At 40.5% G+C, this 24,873-nt stretch overlaps 2 protein-coding genes across 5 annotated transcripts in view; both read right to left on the reverse strand.

Moving 5' to 3' along the window:
* Positions 1-8,262: 8,262 nt before the first annotated feature.
* On the reverse strand, positions 8,263-21,495 carry LOC310937578 (NACHT, LRR and PYD domains-containing protein 3-like). 4 transcript variants are annotated; one of them, XM_083901866.1, is made up of 14 exons: positions 21,466-21,495; positions 20,340-20,418; positions 19,800-19,949; positions 17,208-17,327; positions 16,598-16,770; positions 14,355-16,197; positions 13,637-13,810; positions 12,867-13,040; positions 12,311-12,484; positions 11,518-11,694; positions 10,180-10,353; positions 9,635-9,808; positions 9,076-9,285; positions 8,263-8,324 (listed from the first exon to the last, which is right to left on the reverse strand). In XM_083901866.1, the coding sequence occupies exons 3-14, from the start codon at positions 19,928-19,930 to the stop codon at positions 8,312-8,314; spliced, it is 3,537 nt and encodes a 1,178-aa protein (XP_083757992.1). In that variant the 5' UTR covers positions 19,931-19,949; positions 20,340-20,418; positions 21,466-21,495; the 3' UTR covers positions 8,263-8,311. The 4 variants fall into 4 exon arrangements, with proteins under 4 accessions (XP_083757992.1, XP_083757994.1, XP_083757993.1 ...); XM_083901868.1 differs by lacking the exon at positions 12,311-12,484; XM_083901867.1 differs by lacking the exon at positions 10,180-10,353.
* The window catches only part of LOC310937223 (uncharacterized protein), a gene marked incomplete at its 3' end in the record, with an annotated part of 30,367 nt that continues 26,596 nt past the window's right edge, over positions 21,103-24,873 (reverse strand). Inside the window, exons 23-24 of the mRNA XM_083901453.1 lie at positions 23,480-23,503; positions 21,103-21,114 (exon numbers count right to left, since the gene is read on the reverse strand). Coding sequence (XP_083757579.1) covers positions 21,103-21,114; positions 23,480-23,503 — 36 coding nt within the window. The remainder of the gene's footprint in view (positions 21,115-23,479; positions 23,504-24,873) is intronic.

Genomic DNA, 24,873 nt, shown 5'->3' on the forward strand with positions numbered 1-24,873 from the left:
GCTTTAGTTTTTCAGTTTTTATTCACAGTGGAAACAGATGAGAAAACAGATAAATGTATGCATTTATGCATGAAGTTATGGAGTCAAAGTAGTTTAATTCTATCATGTAAATCACTGGTTCTCAAAGTGCGGCCCGGGGGCCAACGGCAGCCCGCAGAAACATTTCTGGCGGCCCCGCAATGAATTACAGTTGATAGTTTTAATCCAGGAGCTACTAAGCTTGTTAAATGTTTATTGGACATTACTGGATACAGACCAATAAGTGTAAACAAAAATACTGGGTATTTACCTGGTTTCTATATGGTGAATTTTAGTGTATTATTGTGTTATAAGCTGGTAATAAGCAGGTAGCTACAGCCCCCAATTACTAGCTATTTACCCAGTAAATATATGGTAACAGAAATGTGTTACTTGGTATTAACCTGTAATTAGAAGGTAAGAACAATGGCCAAAATACTGGGTAATTACCCAGTAAATTATAAAGCGTTATTATATTAACGCTTATATTACTTAACGCTAAACTGTAGAACTGCAATCTGGTCATTAAAATTATTACAAATGGGAATTATTTCTGTTTTTTTTCCTTTGGTGGCCCTCAGTCCAATGTTGGGTTCCTAAATTGGCCTCAGGTATCAGAACTTTGAGAACCCCTGCTTTACATCTTTTACTGTGGGTCTGACGACAAATATCTCACAATCTAATCTGTGTTGACATGAATAAGTTCAAATAAAACTGCAGCAGCCACAGGATGCAAGAGAACACGTAAGATGACGCTCGACATTCACTCGTTCACAGATTTAGACCGAATTCTATTTCAGTTTAAATATATAGTGCAGGAAACAAAACGGCTCAGTCCACAGGTGTGGTGTTTTGAGGACATGAAGACAGTTATAATAAAAGTTATATATTAAAGAAAAGTCCTGTTATCCATCGTCTTTACTCTGCGTCTCAGCTCCAGGGAGGACACGGTAAATAACAGAGAACGATGCTTGTGTTTGACTGAATCTAAAAGTGTCTCCGCTCTTTAAAAACTGCACAGACGCACTTTTCTTTTCTCTTCTTCCCTCACACACACACACACACACACACACACATCTCTACATTCTCTCCTCGCTCTCTTTCATGTTAAAGCCCGTCAGTCATGTGGACGTACAGTAGGCGACCAGTGAAAACCCCGAATTCCTCCGAACCTCGCTCTCGCTCTGCACTCAGTGGTTTGCAGTGAAGCGACCGCACACCGGCCTCCTCCACTGGCTCCAGCATCACACAACATTCCCCCTGCACAGATGTTGCCATTGCTCAGCGACTTCTCCGTTAGTTTGTGAAGCAGAGAGATGACAGAGGGACATTCCATCACTGCCACATATAGCGTCCCTGTCACACACTCATAGCATCTGCTCCATCACTCTACTTAAAGCGGAACTAGACCGGAAGTACCTATTATCGCTGTTTTTTTTGGTGTGTATCTGCGTCATTACCTTGTTTATGAAGCCCTGAAGGTTCTAAACAAACAGTTCAGCCACTGCTGAGAACGCTGTGTTTTATTGTAATCTCGGGGCTCAACGAGATCTCTGAAAATCCCGTTATAGTTACGTAAACATCGGTTCTCCTGAACAGCAGATCCTCCTGCTCCGGGCACTAGTCCGGGCACATCCGGTTGCGTACATTGAACCGCAGAAGAAGAATAACGTCCGTTGTGGAGGTGTTTCACGAGCGACAGTGTCTTCTGACTCTGGGTCTGACTCCGGGTCAAAGGTCGTCAAAGGGACTGAGGCGGGGAGTCGTGAAGAAGCTATTTTTAAACACTGTTAAAACAATGTTTTGATAATGAGGAGCAGTGCATCCACCGTTCCAGAGGGGGGAGCTGTGCTTCAGAGAGCTGACGTGATAGATTACGTCACTTCCAGATACCTGGCCAATCACAACACAGGTGGGAAGGCTCTACGCTGGCTGGCCAATCACAACACACTCTGTCTTCTCGGGCGAGATTTATGGCTGAAATAGCGCGACTGACAAGCGCTTCGAAAAGGACAGATTTCAATCGACTCGTTTACATCAACTAGGAGGTTTTTGAGCATAAAAACAAGTTAATGTATGTAAGTAGACCTCCATAACTAACATATATGTGCAACAGGACCACTCTGTGTGACCTTTAAGGGACAGGTGTTGTGAATTAGCTTTAGCTAAAAACACTATGATGCATCACGCTTCAGACGACTGTTCAAACCTGTCTATGTTTATCTGTCCCTATCTAAATAAACCATAATATTTAAAGGTGAAGTAAGTAGTTTATAGTGCCATCTAGAGGAGAGGCTGAAATTTACAACAAAGAACTGCTCCTCTGCTCACCCCCTCCCTTCCCTGAGCGCTACGGTATCCTCAGCTGGTCAAATGTCGTCCTCGTCGTCTTTCTCCGTGTCAGCAGATGAGGTTCGTGAGGCGAGGGAGAGGGCGGAGCTACCGCGGCCGTAGCAGACGAAGCGGTGAGAGTGGAGGCGGGACTTCAGCTACAAGTAAAGAGACGCTTGATTTGTTCTCTCGCGTTTGTCCTTACAGGCTCCCGTAGAAACATGGCGTCTCTCTGCTAACAGTGGCTATGCAACCGCGGCCCGCGACCATGTTATTTTACATGACTTTTTGAAACACTACGAAAATGAAACAACAACTATTATACAGCGACTAGACAATGCAGGAGCACATAATATGTATAAAAAAGTGGATTTTGGGTTATAAATACTACACATTGTCCCTTTCACGTTACAGTCATTGCTTTGTGTTCATATCATTACACTGCACTCTTAATATAAAAGTGCTAAGTAGAACCATATATGGTTCTTCAGCTTGTCCTCATAGGAGAACCCTTTTTGGCTCCAGGTAGAACCTTCTTATAAAGGTTCCTCCTAGAATCCTTTTGACCACGTCCACCAAGAACCCTTTTAAAACCCCTTTCTTCAGGGAAAAGGGTTTTTCAGAAGCAATGGGGTTCCAGGTAGAACCTCAGCCCTTGTAGAAGAACACTTTTGGAACCCTTATTTCTAAGAGTGTATGGTGTGAACATCTATTTGCAGTGACCTGAAGGTAAAGGAAAGGTCTAAAGGATTAAAGGAGGAGGAAGGAAAGAATTAAAGAAAACGCAACGTAAATCAACACATTTTCAAACATGACCGCACCTACAATACAGTACGTCTAACACACACACACACACACACACACACTGTTCTCTGTTACAACTGAGTGACCCTTCAAAATAAAGTTACTTTAAAAGGAGCGATAGAAAATGTTCATAAGGCACTTCCTGCAAAGCAAAACTATCAGACCCAACTGAGGGAGTGTTTGTGTGTATACACACTTTGCGAGACGTCTGATTTTATTGTACAGCTGCCATTTCTTCTATACTTAATTTTTACTTTATACTTAAAGGTGCATTATGTAATAAATGATAAAATCCTCCTAATATGTCACAGAGACTCAGGAATAATGTTCATATAACAAACTGAACTCACCAACAACAACAGTACAGACAAAATATTTGCATTAAAAAAAATATTTTGCAGACTGCAAATCATGTTTATTGCATGTGGCGATTGGAGTCTCAGCTGCCGAGCAACCACGGGTTGCCAGTTAGGTCAGAAAACGAAACCTAAAAGACCTCTGCATTTTGAATTTGAGTGTAGTAACCGTTTTTGGCCACATTCTTACATATGGCACCTTTAAATAATTTTAATCTATTTTATTGTGATTTCATGTTAACTCATGATGTGTTTTCTTTACCATGTACAGCGCTTTGGTCCACTGTGGTTTGTTTAAAGTGCTTCATAAATAAAGCTGGATTTGGATTGAAAGACGCGTTGATCTCGTCATCAAAGCTGCTGAACGACCTGGACGTTTCCGAGTGGTAGAATTCACTTGTGAAACTTTTAGAGGACGCTTCTTTTAAAACTCAGAAGATGTTCTGTAAAAACACGCTGCCGTAACATAAACATTAAAGGCTCACGTTCATCTCTGAATGTCCCAAACTCCCCGAAAAAAACTCCAAAACCAGCTCCTCCATCATTTCCCCTGGACTGTGCAGTCGTGCACAGACTCTGTGAAGCTATTTGAGGAATCGGACTCCACGAACAGCACAACTCTAAAAAAGTGCCAAGAGACGCAGGAAAGAAAAGAGGACTTCTCTGGCCCCATAATCACAGAGGCTGATGTATGCACTTAGTTTATATTTAGCTCCAGTCTTTGTCATTGTCCTGTCGGCAGAAGACCAACACATGCCATGCTATCGTCGCAGTACGGAAGGAGACTTTAACAGAGACAGTGTTGGTGCATCGATAACAGCTGCTCACTAACAAACACTCGTAACATCACAGTCAATAAAACCCCCACTGTTTGAGCTGAGACTGAAGTCAAGCACATGGATCATGAAGATGAAGATGGTTTACAGGCTCTTACCTCCTTCTGCTGTCGCTGCAACAACCAGATCACTGATGACTGACCGAGAAAGTGAGGAGAGTCAGGTCCTGACAGAGAGAGAGAGAGAGAGAGAGAGAGAGAGAGAGAGAGAGAGAGAGAGAGAGAGAGAGAGAGAGAGAGAGAGAGAGGGTGGAGAGAGAGGGAGAGAGAGAGAGAGAGAGAGAGAGAGAGAGAGAGAGAGAGAGAGAGAGAGAGAGTGGGAGTGTCAGGGCAGAGGAATCATGACTGAGCTCCACCACAGAAAACCATCGAACATCTGATGGAACAGTCTAAATCAGGGGTTCTCAAAGTTCTGATACCTGAGGGTCAATTTAGGAACCCAACATTGGACTGAGGGTCGCCAAAGGAAAAAAAAAAAGGGAAAAAACAGAAATAAATCCCATTTGTAATAATTTTAATGACCAGATTTGAGTTCTACAGTTTAGCGTTAAGTAATATAAGCGTTAATATAATAACGCTTTATAATTTACTGGGTAATTACCCAGCATTTTGGCCATTGTTCTTACCTTCTAATTACAGGTTAATACCAAGTAACACATTTCTGTTACCATATATTTACTGGGTAAATAGCTAGTAATTGGGGGCTGTAGCTACCTGCTTATTACCAGCTTATAACACAATAATACACTAAAATTCACCATATAGAAACCAGGTAAATACTCAGTATTGTTGTTTACACTTATTGGTCTGTATCCAGTAATGTCCAATAAACATTTAACAAGCTTAGTCGCTCCTGGATTAAAACTATCAACTGTAATTCATTGCGGGGCCGCCAGAAATGTTTCTGCGGGCCGCCATTGGCCCCCGGGTCGCACTTTGAGAACCTATGGTCTAAATAATCCGTTTCTCCAATCCAACTCTATTTAGAAAGCACTTTAAAAACAACACGTGCTCCACATATCAGACATATTTCAAACAAATCAAATATAGAAACACATAATAGACGTAATACACAATTAGGATTGTAGATCGCCTCTGCCCTCTCTGAACGCAGCAGGAGACACAACGTCCTCTGCTCAGGCTTTTGAGAATATCTTTGGAACTCATTGCAAACCTAAGATAAATCACAATCACACTCTAATCTCGGTGATTTTGCACTATTTGGGTTTTTAGGTTGACGCTTTTGTGAAACAGTAAAGACAGCAGAGACCATTTCAGATCCCTTGGACTCACAATTGATACAAAACTCACTTTTGACCGTCGCACAACAGATATCCAGAAAAAAGGGAATCAGCAATACGGAAAATTAAAGGTTTCCTGGACACGATCACTGTAAAAAAAATAACAAAACTCAAATAACAAATAACCAACACTGACACAAAAATAACTGGTCTGCAAACTCCAAACCTACAAGAACATAATCACAATATCAATATCACTGTGGAAATGAATTTCCCCAAGAGGACAAATTAAAAATAAACTAAGATTGAACATAAATAATGGCACTTGACACTTTAATATTAATAAGCACTTTGTTGCATGTTTGCACATTTTCTATAAAACACTTTAATAATTGGTATTTATTGAATAAATTGAAAAAAACCTTTCTTGTATTATAATTGTTTGTCAGCAGGAACTGTGGAGGAAAGAAAGGAGAATTAGAACAGACAATAATAATGTGTATATTCATGACTGAAGTCAGATATAATAATAATAATAATAATAATACATTTTATTTATAAAGTGGTTTCTGTGGGTAAATCATGTTAATTTGTTTTAGGAGTGCTGTCGTAAACAGATGTTAAAGTTTGACAAGAAGACACTCACCTTTTCCCTTTGTTGCAGCATGGTGTTCAGGTAAAAGAGTCCCAAGGTGAGCAGGGACTTATTTATGGTTTCCGGGGCAGACCAAGTGGGAGAGAGGAGAGGGGAACTTGCGGAAGATGGATAGGATTTTTGGAATCTCAATGTTGATTGTGGAGTTTGTTTTTAATAAAATAAGTATATATATATATATATATATATATATATTTATTAAAAAATGTACAAAAACATAATATATATATAATGATGTTGATGGGTGACCTGTACATGGTACAACCAGAGCTGACAATCAGGGACTCACAGGTATAAAAGATCAAGTGCTGAGATCATTGATCGTGTGTGTGTTGTGCTGATGATGATGATGATGATGATGATTCTAAAATGTGTTTGTGCTGCCCCCTGTTGGAGGCTCCTCTCTTCACACTTGTACCAACCCTTGGAAAAACACCTTTACTTGTGGGACATTTTCTCTTGTGGGGACATTTTGCCTGGTCCACATTAGACAAATGCTAGAATGAGCTTCTATGACCCCAGTGGACGATCTGTCAAAGTTTCAGGTGAGGTCCTTAGACCTTTGTTTCAGATTCACCCTTGTGGTCACTCACTGGTACTGCACTTGAAATAATTTTAGACTGGGAGGAGCCAAGACAAATCATTGAGATTGACTATTTTAAAGGCAGTCAGGTGATTTCAAGAGAAAAAATTGCGAACAGAGCTTTAGCTATTATTCTAATTATTATTTTAATAATATGTTTTCTTTTTGATGTACAATATTTGAATAAATGTATTAATAAAGAATGAATACATTATGAAAAATAAAATGACGAAGGTTTTCCAGTAGAAATGATTTCTTACAGGATACTGAATTATATTTTACAGTTGCACGACCAAGTAAATGCTACAGAGCGAAAACAAGTAATAGTTTATCACAGACGTTCATAATGTTATATTGTTGTCTTACCAACAGCTGGAACATACCATAACATGTATGTATGAGTAATAATGGGCAACAATTTTGTCGGAGAATAAAACAAATGTAATTCACAAAAACTGCAAAATTCAGCAATAATTTAGATACAGATTAGACCACAATTGGTTGGAAAATAATATTGAATTAATTGTGTATAACTTGTAAGTGTATACTTTATTAGGTGCTAACTGCCTGTCCCTCTCTCTCTTTTTTACCATTCTCTCAGCAGTAGGTTGAACAGCAGAAGATGATCTGAAAATCATTGCTTGTATAGTTTCAGTTTAATATATTTTGATTAGTAGCACATTAAGATGTGCAGTACAAATAAAACAGATTTACACATCAATATTAATAATATGGACTAAATTCATGTCAATTTGATTGACATGAATTTATAAAAAAAGAAAAAAAAAAAAAGTAGGCTGTTAATGTTACAGACATTAAAACAGGTTAATTTGGGGGTTTCACTGTGATTTTACGCTTTATTCATCATATTTTTGTTGAACAGATTAAGTTGAATAGGATATGAATTTATTTAACTCATGAGGCACAGATCTGTGTTTAAAAAAATGTTTTTGTACTTTTTACTCTAATCTTGCATACTTGCTATATTGTTAGAATAATATAAAACATACTGTACTTATGTAGAAGTCCTCTAACTGAAATGTACATGTGGGTTGTTTGGTCAAACCCTGAATATAAACTATGTACATTTTAAAATGGTGCCCCCTTGTGGTCGTACAACTAACACAAGTTACTGAGGTTAGGGTTAGGGCACAGACAGGGTTAGTCAATGAGCTTCTGAGCTGTTTCAAAGACCATCAACCACAACTGGCTCTGCATCTGTTTTCTTTGGTGTCACAGGTCTGTTTGAAGCTGTGTCACAGTGCAGGCCTCAGGATGAAGCTCATCTTCTGTCAACACACACACACACACACATACACACACACACACACACACACACACACACACACACACACACACACACACACACACACACACACACACACACACACACACACACACACACACACACACACACACACACACACACACACACACACACACACACACACACACACACACACACACACCCTCTCTCCTTCATCATGATCACCACCCCCACCTGTTGAGAGAAGACAACAGAAGAGAAGAGTCAGAATCTCTCAGTGTGTTTACATTCATGTTAAAAGTCAGATTTTAGTCAGACTACGACAACAATTCAGTTTTCTTAATGTCATGCAAACACGTTAGTCTGACTAAATCGAGCTAGTCTAATGCTGTGTCTCTGTATGTTGAAGTGTTCAGATTCTTGTTGGCAGGAACTATTCCTCACCAGCAGGGGTTGCTGTTCCTTTATGTTCATCTCTGTTGACATGGAAGTAAAGGTCACATGTGACGACAGGTACAGACCTTAAATCCATACTTTGTGTACTTTTAGGGAAAGTATTTGTCAGGAAATATATTTTGGGGACATTAAGTTGTTGTTGATGTTTTTTTCTCCTTATATTTTGATCATTTCTTGATAGTTTTAGTCAGTTTTTCAGAGTTTTAAGGAAAATGACAGAGTCTGAAAGTAGCTGTAGATTTACAAGCTAGTTTTAAGTTTTCTAAACAAATAATACAAGATCATTTAAAACCAATTCAAGAATATGTGTCTTATTTGTAGTGGTGCTGTTTTTACAGTGTGTGATACATGATCACCAGCAGCTCTTTGGCTCGTCTGATTGGTCGACTGTTGTCTCTCTGTGTCTTTGTGTCCAACCATGAAGTCTGTCACTATTCTGCTCTCACAGCTTCACTGAGGAAACACTGGATCTTTGCTCTGACTGTGATTAGAACAACACTGATCAAACACTGACTCTAACTCTACTGACCTCAGAGAGTCCGGTCTGTCATCTGGACTCACTGTCCTCAGAGTCTCCAGTCTGTAATCTGGACTCTTCACAAGATCAGACAGAGGCTTCACTCCTGAATCCTGAAGATTGTTGTCATTCAGGTCCAGTTCTCTCAGATGAGAGGGGTTTGACTTCAGAGCTGAGACCAGAGAAGAACAGCTGATCTCTGACAAACTGCAGTCACTCAACCTGAATAAAGAATAAAAGATGAGACTTTACACAACTGTGTGTCCAGGTATTACTAATGTTGTGGGGACCTAAACCTGTTTTCACAGTCACATTATGGGGACTTGTCTTCCTTGTGGGGACAAAAAGCAAGTCCCCATAACGTAAATGACTACATTTTAAGATGAAGATATGTTTTAAGGTTGAGGTTAGAGTTAGGATTAGGGTTAGGGTAATTATGGTTAAAGTTAGAGAAAATCTCCAGGAAATTAAAGTAAGTCAATGCAATGTCCTCTGAAGACAAGTAATCCTAACGTGTGTGTGTGTGTGTGTGTGTGTGTGTGTGTGTGTGTGTGTGTGTCAGTGAACTCACCACAGAGTCTCCAGTCTACAGTGTGGACTCTCCAGTCCAGAACACAGTAGCTTCACTCCTGAATCCTGCAGCTTGTTCAGACTCAGGTTCAGTTCTCTCAGATGAGAGGGGTTTGACTTCAGAACTGAGGCCAGAGAAGAACAGCTGATCTCTGACAAACTGCAGCTCATCAACCTGAATAAAGAATAAAACACAAAGATAAAGTTTTTTGTTTTAATGTATGAGTCAAATATCAGCTGTGAGGATCTTGTGTTGTGATGAAAAACATCAACATCTGTCAGAAAAAGTCAAAGCTGCTCAGTGAGATTCAGTGACTGAAAACAAATAGGATTAACGTGAAAAAAATGAATGAAAAAACTGTGTGAAAAGATCATAATTCTACATCTGAGAGAAGAAAAAGTGGAAACATGGAACAACCACAGTTTATAATGGAATTCATTTATTAACAATCACTGATTCAACTGATGTGTGTGAACATTAATGAGGTTCAGTTATGGATTAAACATCTGAGATTTACAACAGTAACAGAGAGTCAGTGAACTCACCCCAGAGTCTCCAGTCTACAGTGTGGACTCTCCAGTCCAGAACACAGCAGCTTCACTCCTGAATCCTGAAGATTGTTCCTGTTCAGGTCCAGTTTTCTCAGATGAGAGGGGTTTGACTTCAGAGCTGAGGCCACAGAAGAACAGCTGATCTCTGACAAACTGCAGCCCCTCAACCTGAATAAAGAATAAAAGATGAGACTTCAGATGACAAATTTGCTGCTTGAAACCAGTTTTTTTTTTTCAGCAAAAACTGTTCATTTGCAGGATCACATGATCATCATGTGTGTTGCAGAGATTTGATTATTTGATGAGTCGATCAAGGGTGGAGTTTTCTGGAGTCAGAGATGAGTTAAGTTGAACAAGGCTTTATTGGAAGCAGCTCAGATCTGAGGAGAACTGAGACAATGCTGAACATAAACAAGTATGTTAACAGTTGGCCATCCTCTGTCAGTCTGCCTGTGAGTCCCAGAGTTAGGATATTTAAAGGTGCTACATGGAGCTGCCCTTGGGGAGGACTGCACAATAGTGTTGTCAGTCATCTGCTCCAGTCCAGTCAGGCTCAGTGAAAATATGAAGAGACGAATTCTATAGACAACAGACTGGTGCCAGTGCTACACTGAGGCCGCTGTGATTAGATAGTTGTGGCACACGCACCGTCCTGAATTGTTTCAGCTTGTGTTTAGGAATGGGAGCTGATAACTTTAGAGAAGGAATAATGTTTTTCCCTTACAATGTGAATGTCTTTGACTTCCTTATATAACAAGTGTGCATGTGTATCTGAACTTTTGTTGTTTAACACATGAATCATCAGTTCATGCACATTTTGCCCATTTTTTAAGGAAACATCCATGTATTTATTCATTTATTTTTTATGGAGTCATATTATACCCTATTTCTCCAAGTTAACCTAGTTCCCTGGTGTCCTAATGAACATGTCAGTGACATGCTTTGGTCAAAATACCATAAAGATGAAGCACCACAGCAGTTCAATCACCCTGACAAAACAGCCCTGTTTAGTAGTATCTCTTTAGGTCCACCTTAAAAAAAAGGAAAACGAAACTTAAGGGACAGGAAATGACATCAGCCACAGAGGCAACTGGGAGCTAACAGCAGTTAGCATTTGGAAAAGTGATCATTTTCAGGCTCTAGCAGGCACATTGTCGTCATATATAACATGTATCCACTGGACAGATAAATCCTCTGAAGCTGGAAGTTTGTGTAGAACTCTGTGCTGCACTGTGGAGCCAAGAAAAGGACTTTGTGGACTGCTGGTTTTCAGATACCATTGCCCTCACCAGCACTCTCGCGTGTTTTACGTGTTTCAGTCAGTGAACTCACCACAGAGTCTCCAGTCTACAGTGTGGACTCTCCAGTCCAGAACACAGCAGCTTCACTCCTGAATCCTCCAGATCCTTGTTGTAGCTCAGGTTCAGTTTTCTCAGATGAGAGGGGTTTGACTTCAGAGCTGAAGCCAGAGAAGAACAGCTGATCTCTGACAAACTGCAGCCCCTCAACCTGAATAAAGAATAAAAGATGAGACTTCAGACGACAAAGTTGCTGCTTGAAACCAGTTTTTTTCAGCTAAAACTGTTCATTTGCAGGATCACATGATCATCATGTGAATGTCTTTGACTTCCTTATATGGTATTTAACAAGTGTGCATGTGTATCTGAACTTTTGTTGTTTGTTATAACCATAAATAAAGTCTAACAAGCGTCTGCCTGACAGTCAGAGTAGTGAGTCTGGTCTAAATGTGGGGTTCAGTCGTGTCCAGAAAAGTACAGCCTGATCCAGACTCTAGCTGTGTCTCAGTTCATAAGACTGGATCCTCCAAGTGTGGATTCATTGTCCGGATTTTGTCAAAATGTGTCACAGCTCTGTGACGTGGACGTGTCCCAACTGACACATGAATCATCAGCTCCTTCACATTTTGCCTGTTTTTTAAGGAAACATCTGTTTATTTATTCATTTATTTTTAAATGTATGTATTATTGTGTCTGTCTGTCTGTGTGTGTGTCTGTGTGTGTGTGTGTGTGTGTTCAATGAGTTTATTTTATAAATGAGTGAATCGATGTTCATGAGATGAAAAGTTTAAAAAGTTTAAAAAAACAACTTCAGTCAGTGAACTCACCACAGAGTCTCCAGTCTACAGTGTGGACTCTCCAGTCCAGAACACAGCAGCTTCACTCCTGAATCATGCAGCTTGTTCAGACTCAGGTTCAGTTCTCTCAGATGAGAGGGGTTTGACTTCAGAACTGAGGCCAGAGAAGAACAGCAGTTCTCTGACAAACTGCAGTCCCATAACCTGAATAAAGAATAAAACACAAAGATAAAGTTTTTTGTTTTAATGTATGAGTCAAATATCAGCTGTGAGGATCTTGTGTTGTGATGAAAAACATCAACATCTGTCAGAATAAGTCAAAGCTGCTCAGTGAGATTCAGTGACTGATACAGATTTGAAAACAAATAGGATTAACGTGAAAAAAAAATTAATGAACAAACTTAGAAAAGATCATAATTCTACATCTGAGAGAAGAAAAAGTGGAAACATGGAACAACCACAGTTTATAAAGGAATTCATTTATTAACAATCACTGATTCAACTGATGTGTGTGAACATTAATGAGGTTCAGTTATAGATTAAACATCTGACATTTTCAACAGTAACAGAGAGTCAGTGAACTCACCTCAGACTCTCCAGTCTACAGTGTGGACTCTCCAGTCCAGAACACAGCAGCTTCACTCCTGAATCCTGAAGATTGTTCTCACACAGGTACAGGTTTCTCAGATGAGAGGAGTTTGACTTCAGAGCTGAAGCCAGAGAAGAACAGCTGATCTCTGACAAACTGCAGCTCATCAACCTGAATAAAGAATAAAAGATGAGACTTCAGACGACAAAGTTGCTGCTTCAAACCAGTTTTTTTTTCATCTAAAACTGTTCATGTGCAGGATCACATGATCATCATGTGAATGTCTTGACTTCCTTATATGGTATTAAACAAGTGTGCATGTGTATCTGAACTTTTGTTGTTTGTTATAACCATAAATAAAGTCTAACAAGCGTCTGCCTGACAGTCAGAGTAGTGAGTCTGGTCTAAATGTGGGGTTCAGTCGTGTCCAGAAAAGTACAGCCTGATCCAGACTCTAGCTGTGTCTCAGTTCATAAGACTGGATCCTCCAAGTGTGGATTCATTGTCCGGATTTTGTCAAAATGTGTCACAGCTCTGTGACGTGGGCGTGTCCCAACTGACACATGAATCATCAGCTCCTTCACATTTTTCCTGTTTTTTAAGGAAACATCTGTTTATTTATTCATTTATTTTTAAATGTATATTTTTATTGTGTGTGTGTGTGTGTGTTTAAGGAGTTTATTTTATTCATCAGTGAATCAAATGAGTTTAATGTTCTTGAAATGAAAGTTTAAAAAAACGACAGCAGCTTCAGTCAGTGAACTCACCCCAGAGTCTCCAGTCTACAGTGTGGACTCTCCAGTCCAGAACACAACAGCTTCACTCCTGAATCCTGCAGATTGTTCTGACTCAGGTCCAGTTCTCTCAGATGAGAGGGGTTTGACTTCAGAACTGAAGCCACAGAAGAACAGCTGATCTCTGACAAACTGCAGCCACTCAACCTGAATAAAGAATAAAAGATGAGACTTCAGAGACAAAGATGCTGCTTGAAACCAGTCAGTGTTTGATCATGTGTTCAGAGCTGAGACCACGACTTCACACTGACTCTCTCAACCATAAAGTCTGTGTTTATAGAACATATCAGATGTGACTCTTCACAGATGTTTGTAGATGCTGCACATGTTTCAGTCTGTTTCTGTCAGAGATTTCTTCTTCTGTTAAAAGAGAGTCATTTTCTCTCTCCGCTGACCCCAAGTGTTCATTATGTGAACTGTTGGTTTCTCTTCTCTCTATAATATTGTAAAGGTTTCTGTCTTATCATGTACACAGACTTGAGATCATGTATGTTGTTATTTGGTGTTTTCATTCAGTTCAAAACAAGAATCACAACCAGCTGACAAATCTTCACTTTGAACGTTCATCATTTAAAACATCTCTAGAAAAAACAGCTGACTCACAAACTGAGAAGAATGAATTATGTGTGTATTTGATAAACCAAATCATTAATCACTGATTGATGATGTTATTGATCATGTCTGAACTTACTCAGCGTTCCTACAGTTCCTCACAGCTGGAATCAGTCTGAATTTTCCCTGGACTGATGTGTTGTACTTGCTCAGGTCGAAATCTTCCAGAACCTCCTCAGACATCTGCAGCATGTAGGCCAGAGCTGAGCAGTGGAACTCAGAGAGTTCCTGTTCTCTGTTTAACTTCATGAACTCTTGGATCTCCTGATGCACTGATTGGTCGTTCATCTCTGTCAGACAGTGAAAGATGTTGATGCTTCTGTCAGGTGAGATGTAGTCTGTGTTCATCTCCTTCAGGTTCTTGATGACTCTCTGGATTATTTTTGGACTGTTCTGAGTCTGACCCAGCAGACCTCCTAAAAGTCTCTGGTTGGACTTCAGACAGAGTCCATGAAGGAAGCGAACAAACAGGTCCAGGTGACCATTTTCACTTTGAAGTGATTTCTTCATGGCTGCTTTCAGGAACACATTCAGAGATAAGACTCTTTTAATGATTCCAAAAAATGAGGAGAGCTTGTTGGAACGATGTGTTTGGATCTGGGCTAAATATTCTTCTCCAAAGAAGTTCTTCAGGACCTTTGTCTTCCTGTTGGTGAAACAGTGGATCATGTAGACTGCAGCCAGAAACTCCTGAACGCTCAGATGAACAAAGCAGTAGACTGTTTTCTGGAAGATCACACTCTCTCTTCTGAAGATCTCTGTACAAACTCCTGAGTAAACAGAGGCCTCTGTCACATCAAGACCACACCGGTCCAGGTCTTCTTGGTAGAACATGATGTCTCCTTTCTGCAGATGTTCAAAGGCCAGCCTCCCCAGCTTCAGAAGAACGTCCCTGTCGGCCTCCATCAAATCCTGTGGACTCGTCTCACGTCCTTTCTCGTACTTGTTCTTCTTCCTCTTTGTCTGAACCAGCAGGAAGTGTGAGTACAGGTCTGTCAGGGTCTTGGGCAGCTCTCCTCTCTGCTCTGTGATCAACATGTGCTCCAGAACTGTAGCACTGATCCAGCAGAAGACTGGGATTTGACACATGATGTGGAGGCTCCTGGACGTCTTGATGTGTGAGATGATTCTGCTGGACAGAGCTTCAGTTCTGGATCTCTTCCTGAAGTACTCGTCCTTCTGGTCCTCAGTGAAGCCTCGTACTTCTGTTACCCTGTCAACACATGTAGGAGGGATCTGATTGGCCGCTGCAGGTCGAGAAGTTATCCAGATGAGAGCTGAGGGAAGCAGATTCCCCTGGATGAGGTTGGTCAGCAGCACGTTGACTGATGACCTGTGTGTGACGTCAGAAACCAGCGTCCTGCTGTTGAAGTCCAGTGAGAGTCTGCTTTCATCCAGGCCGTCAAAGATGAACAAAGGTTTACAGACAGCGAGCTTCTCTGCTCTGACCTTCTCTAATGTTGGATGGAAAACATGGAGCAGAGTGAGAAGACTGTGCTGCTGATCTCTGATCAGGTTCAGCTCCCTGAACGAAAGCAGAATCAGCAGATTCACATCCTGGTTTTCCAAACCCTCGGCCCAGTCCAGAGTGAACTTCTGCACCGAGAAGGTTTTTCCAACACCAGCGACGCCGTTGGTCAGGACCACTCTGATGCGCCCCTGCTGGTCAGGTAAGGCTTTAAAGATGTCGCAGCACTTGATGGGAGTGTCCTGGACCATCTTCTTCTTGGAGGTGGTCTCCAGCTGCATCACCTCATGTTGAGTATTGACCTCTTCACTCTGTCCCTCTGTGATGTAGAGCTCAGTGAAGATCCTGTTCAGGAGGGTTCTACTTCCTCTTCCTTCAGTTCCTTCAGTCACATGTTCAAATCTCCTCCTCAGACTGATCTTATGTTCATCTAGAACCTCCTGCAGACCAACATCTGCCGAAAGACAAGAGACAAAGTCAGACTGAAGAAAGAATCTGAGCAGCTGAGGATGATTTTCATCAAGAAAAACTAAAAGGTTTTTAAATTAAAAAAAAAAAAACCCTGACAAAGTCACGTCTTTATGTGATGTTTGTTGTAATATGTTGTTTGTTGTCATTTTCAGACAATGACTTGAATAACTTCATTGTGAAAGTCTGAATCATTCTACAATGATTGTGGTGATTGTGAAGGAAAGTGTATCATCTGCAGAGAAAACAACAACAATAATAGAAAAGCTGAACAATCCTTTGTTGAACCTGTAGGGGGCCGCAGAGGATTAAACTGAATCATCTTCATTAAATATTGATGCTGTTTTCAGGAGTGAAAACATCAGCAGACACATGTTCTGTCTTACTTTGTGTCTGTGGTTCAGGTCCTGGTCCTGGTCCGGGTCTCTGTCCACAATGGGGACAGCAGGAGTCTCCTGGTGGACCAGACTGGTCCCAACATGAGACCTGATCTCTCAGGACGTCCTGACACAGAGGACAGCGGGACGTCTGCTCGTCCACAGAAACAGCAAACTGGTCTCTGTGAAGACATTTCTTTATTAGTGACATGTCAGGGACAGGTGGACATGTCTCTGTGAAGACATTTCTTTATTAGTGACATGTCAGGGACAGGTGGACATGTGTGTGGCTGAGACGGACAGTGAATTAAAACCCTCGTCCCTCAACTGTTTGTTTGTTGACCTCCATGAACTGAAGCAAATGTTGAGCTCATTGACGACTGGAGACAAGAGACAAACTTGTCCTCTGACATGAGACATTCTGGGTTTGTTGTCTCACAGTGGTTCTGATGGACTGTGTGTGTGTGTGTGTGTGTGTGTGTGTGTGTGTGTGTGTGTGTGTGTGTGTGTGTGTGTGTGTGTGTGTGTGAGTGTGAGTGTGTGTGTGTGAGTGCGCGCGCGCGTGCGCGTGTGTGTGTTTTATGAATCTGATTCCTTCACAGGACAAAGTGTCTCTTACTTTGTGTTTGAAGCTCCAGGTTCATTACTGAAGTGTAGAGGTGGTCTCATAGACCAGTCACTCTTCAGAGACAGACCACTGGGTCCTGCAGTCTCTTCTCTCCATCTCTGGTTCTGACGTCTGCAAACACAAACATCACATCCATCACTGATGATGTTCTTTTTAAAGACACTTTGATCAGAAAGCAGCCTCAGTGGTCAGTGTGACCTCCAGAGTCGACCTGAGCTGCTGCTTTAGTCCTGGTATGCTAATGTTAGCCAGGTTAGCCAGTGGACACGATGCTTTCATGTTTGTTTAGTGTGGACCTTCTGTTTGTGTTGGGGCTATGACCTGTTCAGAGCTGCTGTTTCCTACTGACATGAAAATACCTGAAGGCATCAAAAGGCTGTTAGCTACATGTCAGCAAGAAACATTCAGGTAACATCAGCTCAAACAGGAAAAAAAGAAATTATGCTCCATGAGTTTGACCTTGATGAGGCCAAAAATGTGTCTTCATGAATTTTATGTTATTTACGCCACATTCTCATTCTTTACGTCACACCCTCTTTACATGTACGTCACACGCTCTTTACGCCACACCCTCTTTACGTTTATGTCACATTCTCGCTCTTTGCGCCACACCCTCTTTACGTTTACGCCACATGCTCTTTACGTCACACCCTTTTTTACGTTTGCGTCACACGATCTTCATGTTTACGTCACATGCTCTTTACGTTTACGTCACACGCTCTTTATGTCACACCCTCTTAACAGGAAAAAAAAAATTATGCTCCATAATTTTGACCTTGATGAGGCAAAAAATGTGTCTTCATGAATTTTATGTAATTTACTTCACATTCTCGCTCTTTACGCCACATTCTCGTTCTTCACATCTGCTTTGGCTCTGGTATGCTAATGTTAGCCAGGTTAGCCAGTGGACACGATGCTTTCATGTTTGTTTAGTGTGGACCTTCTGTCTGTGCCTGGGCTACGACCTGTTTAGTGCTGCCGTTACATTCAGGTAACATGAGCTCAAACAGGAAAAATAATAATAATTATGCTCCATAATTTTGACCGTGATGAGGCCAAAAATTAATTTTATGTAATTTACTTCACATTCTCGCTCTTTACGTCACACGCTCTTTACATTTACGTCACACGCTCTTTACGTCACATTCTTGCTCACAGTTTGTGTGTGTGTGTGTGTGTGTGTGTGTGTTTTATGAATCTGATTCCTTCACAGGACAAAGTGTCTCTTACTTTGTGTTTGAAGCTCCAGGTTCATTACTGAAGTTTAGAGGTGGTCTCATAGACCAGTCACTCTTCAGAGACAGACCACTGGGTCCTGGAGACTCTGCTCTCCATCTCTGGTTATGACGTCTGCAAACACAAACATCACATCCCTCACTGATGATGTTCTTTTTAAAGACACTTTGATCAGAAAGCAGCCTCAGTGGTCAGTGTGACCTCCAGAGTCCAGTGGACACGATGCTTTCATGTTTGTTTAGTGAAGAAGAATCAAAGTCATGGACCTTTGTGTATTGGGGCTACGACCTGTTCAGTGCTGCCGTTTCCTACTGACATGAAAATACCTGAACGCATCACGAGGCTGTTAGTTACATGGCAGCAAGAAACATTCAGGTAACATCAGCTCAAACAGGAAAAAAAAAAATAATTATGCTCCATTATTTTGACCTTGATGAGGCCAACAATGTGTGTCATCATGTGATTTTGTCATTTACTTTCTGTTAGACAAGAGATTATTTCAAAAATAATTAATAACTTATTCAGTCAAAATGACATTATTACTCTCTAAAATATGCATGGGTTATTTTGCTAATCCAGAGCTGGGTTATTCTTTTTTCAGGTTAAAACTAGTGTATAAGGTTATCTCGTAATAATATTATTCAGTGATCCATGTCCAACTCTTGGTAGTTTTGTGTAAAGTATTTGAATTAGGTATTTTGTGTTAAAAATGGGTGTGTAGTGTAGTAGTAGATTTCTCTGGCTAAACACCTCCCATTACATTTGAATGTTCCCATTATCTGGCTCCTCCCACGCTCCAAACCACTGGTCTAACGTGTCAGCTCACTTCCTAAAAGTGTTTATTTAGGAAAGATTCCATTTCTGATGTAGTAGGTTCATAAGTGGAGGAGAACACGTTGTTGTTGTTGTTGTTGTAGATTAATTTCTGAGTTATTGAGTTTGCACTGGACTTATATTCTTTTTAACGGGAGGGTTTTTTGTGTGCAGTATTGTCAGTTTGGATTTTAAGGTTGCCATGTTCATTGTGTACTTGTTGTGTTGGTTAATTTAAGTCATTCATTTTACTTTCTTATAAATAAGCGTTGATTCTTTCTATTATCTTAGAACTGCGTTGCTTTCCCAGAGTAACGACAGTGAGAAATCTGGAAAATCACCACTGGTTCCTATAAATAAACCAAGTTCACTTTGTGCAGCAGTGAGAATGTAGAGAAACCAGTTTGATAAATGTGTTCTGTTCTATTCTATGATGATCACACACAACATGAACTGAGCCAAAGCAACATATGATCACACTGACACATGACTGAAGAACCAGGAATAGTTTTTCTCTTGTAGCAGATCTCTTACTTTGTGTCTGAGGCTCCAGGTTCATGACTGAAGTTCAGAGGGATGTTTTTAGACTGGTTAGACTTCACAGACAGACAGCTGGGTCCTGGAGACTCTGCTGTGTCCTCGTCTTCCTCCACATAACCACTCATCTTTTGGACTTCATTCAGTCTGAGAGAGAGAGAGAGACTGTGAGCTCACACTCACTCACAATTTGAAGCTTTGAGCATGAAAAACAGATTAAATACATCAGATTAATGTACGTTTATGTACACACACACAGACAGGGTTCCATGACTTCAGAGGACATTACATTGACTTACATTAATTTACTATAATCTTATCCATAACTACTACTGACCTAATCCCAATCCCAACACAAACTTTAACCTAAGCCGGACCTCTGACCTCAGCCTGACGTTAAAACATGTCTTAGGGTTAGGTAGTCATTTACATTATGAGGACTGTGGACACAGATCTATGCACAAACACACACACACACACAGTAAATGATCATCATATATAATAAAATATCATCATCATAATCACATGAACACTCACCTTTTTGTCCTTCTGCTTCACAGGTAAATAGAATCTGAAGCAAAGACACGGAAGAGTTTTTCTTGTACTGCTCCTCCCTCTGTAATTACAGGGATTCAAAGACAGGGAGAGATTAGAATCATAGAGTTTGTTTTTTTATTTTGAAGAAGATACAACAAATGTCAGGTCACTCAGGGACTGGAATAAATAAATAGAAAAAAACTTATCATACATTATAATTAATCATGTTCACATCAGAGCACGAACTGTCCAGGGTGTAACCCGCCTATCGCCCAATGTCAGCTGACCCTCTGGTGGAGGATAAAGCGGTAGATAATGGATGGATGGATGGACATCAGAGCATTGTTGTGTGTGTACTGTGATCTGTTTGACGTGATGGTATTAGACGTTCAATAAGTCTCCCTCTCCTTGGGTGGGGTGGGACTGTGGGAGGGCTAAAAATATGATTAAACTTTTGTCACATTGCACTGCTGTGTTTTCTTGAAATTGCTTCCAATAAAGAAAGTAAAAAAACGAATGGGTGTGTTCTGCCTTGTCTGGGTAAACACCTTCCTTTATGTTCTCTGCTCTTCACAGGCTTTAATCACTGATCAACCTTCCTTCTGTAGCCACGCCCCCAGGATTAAAGATTACATCTTATTTCACTTCATTTTCACTGCGTCACAGAAAGAGTCCTCACGAGCTCGGTCGAGAAACTGCTCTGTTTGTTGTTGTTTACAACATTTACAGTGTTTTTACATAAGAACCCCAAAAAAACCTAGCCTCATGACTCCAGCTGTGAGACACAAACACTTGTAACTTGTTACACTTATAACTTGGTGGAGCTGAAAACTGCCCAGCAACAGTGAATACTATTTTCTGATTGGCTGATAGGCCACTAATTCAAGACGGCTTTATGAGTGAACTACACAGAGCAAATCATCATCTACTTAATGATGGGTTAAAAATATACACTAGATGATAAACCTATGGGAATCTATGGAGATGAAGAAATATGAAAACGCTCACACTCACTCACAATTTGAAGCTTTGAGCATGAAAAACAGGTTTAGAACATCAGATTAAGTACACACACCATATATAATCAAATATCATCATCATGATCACATGAACATTGAACACTCACCTTTTTGTCCTACTGCTTCACAGGTAAAATAGAATCTGAAGCAAAGACACAGAAGAGTTTCACTGCTCCTCCCTCTGTATTTACTCCTGCCAAAGGAGGAGTTACAAAGGGAAAGTAGAGAGTGTTCATAAAGTTAAAAGTGGAGCAGATGTTTTTATAAAAAACATGTTAATGGTCTCACTCACGTGTTTTTCTGACTTGCTTTGTAAAAAAAAAAACTCATACAAATAACCAACACTGACACAAAAATAATTGGTCTGCAAACTCCAAACCTACAAGAACAAAACAACAAGGTCATCACATGTATCACATATGTAATATCACAGGACAGAAACTGTGGAAACAAATTTCCCCAAGAGGACAAATTAAAAACCACTAATGGACATTTTGTATAAACTTTAATAATTGGTATTTATTGAATCTTTGAGCTGATTAGAAAAAAACCTCTTTGTACTATAAAGTTGAATTAAAAGAGAGCAGGAACTTATTTATGATTCCGGGGCAGACCAAGTGGGAGAGAGAAGAGGGGAACTTGTGGAAGATGGATAGGATTTTTGGAATCTTAATGTTGATTGTAGAGGTTGTTTTTTATAAAATAATTAAAAATATATATATACATTAAAAATGTTAAAAATATTAAGTTAAAAATCAATAGTTTGTTGATATGTAATGATGTTGATGGGTGACCTGTACATGGTAGAACTAGAGCTGACAATCAGGGACTCACAGGTATAAAAGATCAAGTGCTGAGATCACTGCTCGTGTGTGTGTTGTACTGATGATGATGATGATGATGATGATGATGATTTTAAAATGTGTTTGTGAGTAAATCAAAGCGTCTTCTAACACACACACACTGAGACCATGCTGCTGTTATTCACACAAGGGCAGGAACAGTGAACTGCTGCTGCCCCCTGTTGGAGGCTCCTCTCTTCACACTTGTACCAACCCTTGGAAAAACACCTTTACTTGTGGGACATTTTCTCGTGTGGGGACATTTTTGCCTGGTCCACATTAGACAAATGCTAGAATGAGCTTCTATGACCCCAGTGGACGATCGGTCAAAGTTTCAGGTGAGGTCCTGAGACATTATTTGTTTCAGATTCACCCTTGTGGTCACTCACTGGTACTGCACCTGATACAATTTTCGACTGGGAAGAGCCAAGACTGAAGCAGGGAAATTTTGTTATAGGCTTTTTCAAAGGAAGGCAGGTGATTTCAAGACAAAAACATTTGAAACAGAGCTTTAGCTATTATTATAATTATTACTAATTATTATAATGATAATTTTATTTTTTTTATATAAAATATTTTAATACATTATGAAAATAAAATGAAGGTTTTCCAGTAGAAATGATTTCTTACAGGATACTGAATTATACAGTTGTACGACCAAGTAAATGCTACAGAGAGAAAACAAGCAGGTTATCACAGAAGTTGATGTTATATTTTTGACTTACCAACAGATGGAACATACCCGAGCAAGTCCAGGGGATGCGGGGAGTAACAAGGTAAAAACAACAACCTCGGGATATTTTAAAAGAACAAAGGCTGAGGCAAACGGAACGTAGCCGTAAATAAAGAGTTTATTTACAAAAGAAACAAACAGAAGGTAAACTTAAAACAAGCTGCTCCAAAAGTAGCTGTTGGGTCTATAAGAGGGAGAAAAACACAATTAACTTAAAGAGTCAGAACAAACCAAACATAAAACACTAAAGTAAAGAACAACCACCCTTTCTCCACTGGAGAAATTATCCCACGTACCAGTAATTAGAAATAAGCATTGCTCCAGGGAGAGCGAGGGAGCCGTCCCAGGTTTTCCACAGCTTTATGAACTGTGTTTGATTGCTGAACTTGAGGCACCTGTGGAATAAGCAAAAATGGGCGGAGCCACAAAGCACACAAAGGAAACAGGATGTCTCACACACACACACACACACACACGCACACGCACACACGCACACACACACACACGCACGCACGCACACACACACACACACACACACACACACACCTTCATCATGACCACCACCTCAACCTGTTGAGAGAAGACAACAGAAGAGAAGAGTCAGAATCTCTCAGTGTGTTTACATTCATGTTAAAAGTCAGATTTTAGTCAGACTACGACAACAATTCAGTTTTCTTAATGTCATGCAAACACGTTAGTCTGACTAAATCGAGCTAGTCTAATGCTGTGTCTCTGTATGTTGAAGTGTTCAGATTCTTGTTGGCAGGAACTATTCCTCACCAGCAGGGGTTGCTGTTCCTTTATGTTCATCTATGTTGACATGGAAGTAAAGGTCACACGACAGGTACAGACCTTAAATCCATACTTTGTGTACTTTTACGGAAATTATTTGTTAGGAAATATATTTTAGGGACATTAAGTTGTTGTTGATGTTTTTTTCTCATTATATTTTGGTCATTTCTTGATAGTTTTGGTCAGTTTTTCAGAGTTTTAAGGAAAATAACATTAGATTCTGAAAGTAGCTGTAGATTTACAAGCTAGTTTTAAGTTATCTAACCAAATACTACAAGATCATTTAAAACCAATTCAAGAATATTTGTCTTATTTGTATTGGTGCTGTTTTTACAGTGTGTGATACATGATCACCAGCAGCTCTTTGGCTCGTGTGATTGGTCGACTGTTGTCTCTGTGTGTCTTTGTGTCCAACCATGAAGTCTGTCACTATTCTGCTCTCACAGCTTCACTGAGGAAACACTGGATCTTTGCTCTGAACATCACTGATCGAAGTGGACACTGACTCTAAGGCTGAATCCCAATACCACCCCTTAGCCCTCCCCCTTCCCCCTACCCCTTTGTCGGAGTTCCCCTTGGCCCTCAAAACAGAGTTGAGGGAGCTAGGTGTACGAACGTTCCCCTAAGAAATGAGACACACCTCCATTACGTCATCACGTCGTCCGGACTCGACGCTCGCGGACTGCTACATCAACAAGCCGATGCGATGCTTGTTGATGTAGTCCAAAAATGCCGTCCTCACAAGTAATGTCTGTTGCCTGGGCTATTTTTCAGTTTTTGCGACAGTCAGCTGCTAACCAACGACATCGGCGGCGACGCTGACGTGAGGAGTGTTCACACACACAGTTACAGCGACTGCAGATCCGCTGCATTACCATAGCAACACACACACACGCATGCACACACGGTGCAGAGGGAGAAAGCTGCTCGCAGACAGAGCGGAGTAGAGCAGGGACAGAATCTTCTGTTCTGTCCTGAAGACGTAACTATGCACTCCGGAACAATTTGTTAATGTTAAAAAAAATAGCGATAGCAGCTAGCTAACCACTTACGAAAGGAACGCCGGGATAGCATCGGCTACGACTAGCTAGTAATTCAAAACAAACTTGACTAGTGATTCAGAAACACCGTTGACAATTGAAGAAGAC

The sequence above is a fragment of the Microchirus variegatus genome, assembly GCF_963457635.1.
Source record: "Microchirus variegatus genome assembly, chromosome: 15".
Classification (NCBI taxonomy): Eukaryota; Metazoa; Chordata; class Actinopteri; order Pleuronectiformes; family Soleidae; genus Microchirus; species Microchirus variegatus.

Bases quoted from the DNA above. Each gene is read 5' to 3' on its own strand.
- LOC310937578 (XM_083901866.1), bottom strand. From the start codon at position 19,930: ATGAGTGGTTATGTGGAGGAAGACGAGGACACAGCAGAGTCTCCAGGA. The intron at 16,198-16,597 runs GTAAGACAGAAC...GTCTTTCGGCAG, and splicing joins ACCTGAACCACAGACACAAA to ATGTTGGTCTGCAGGAGGTT. The intron at 9,286-9,634 runs GTGAGTTCACTG...TTCTTTATTCAG, and splicing joins TGTAGACTGGAGACTCTGTG to GTTGAGTGACTGCAGTTTGT.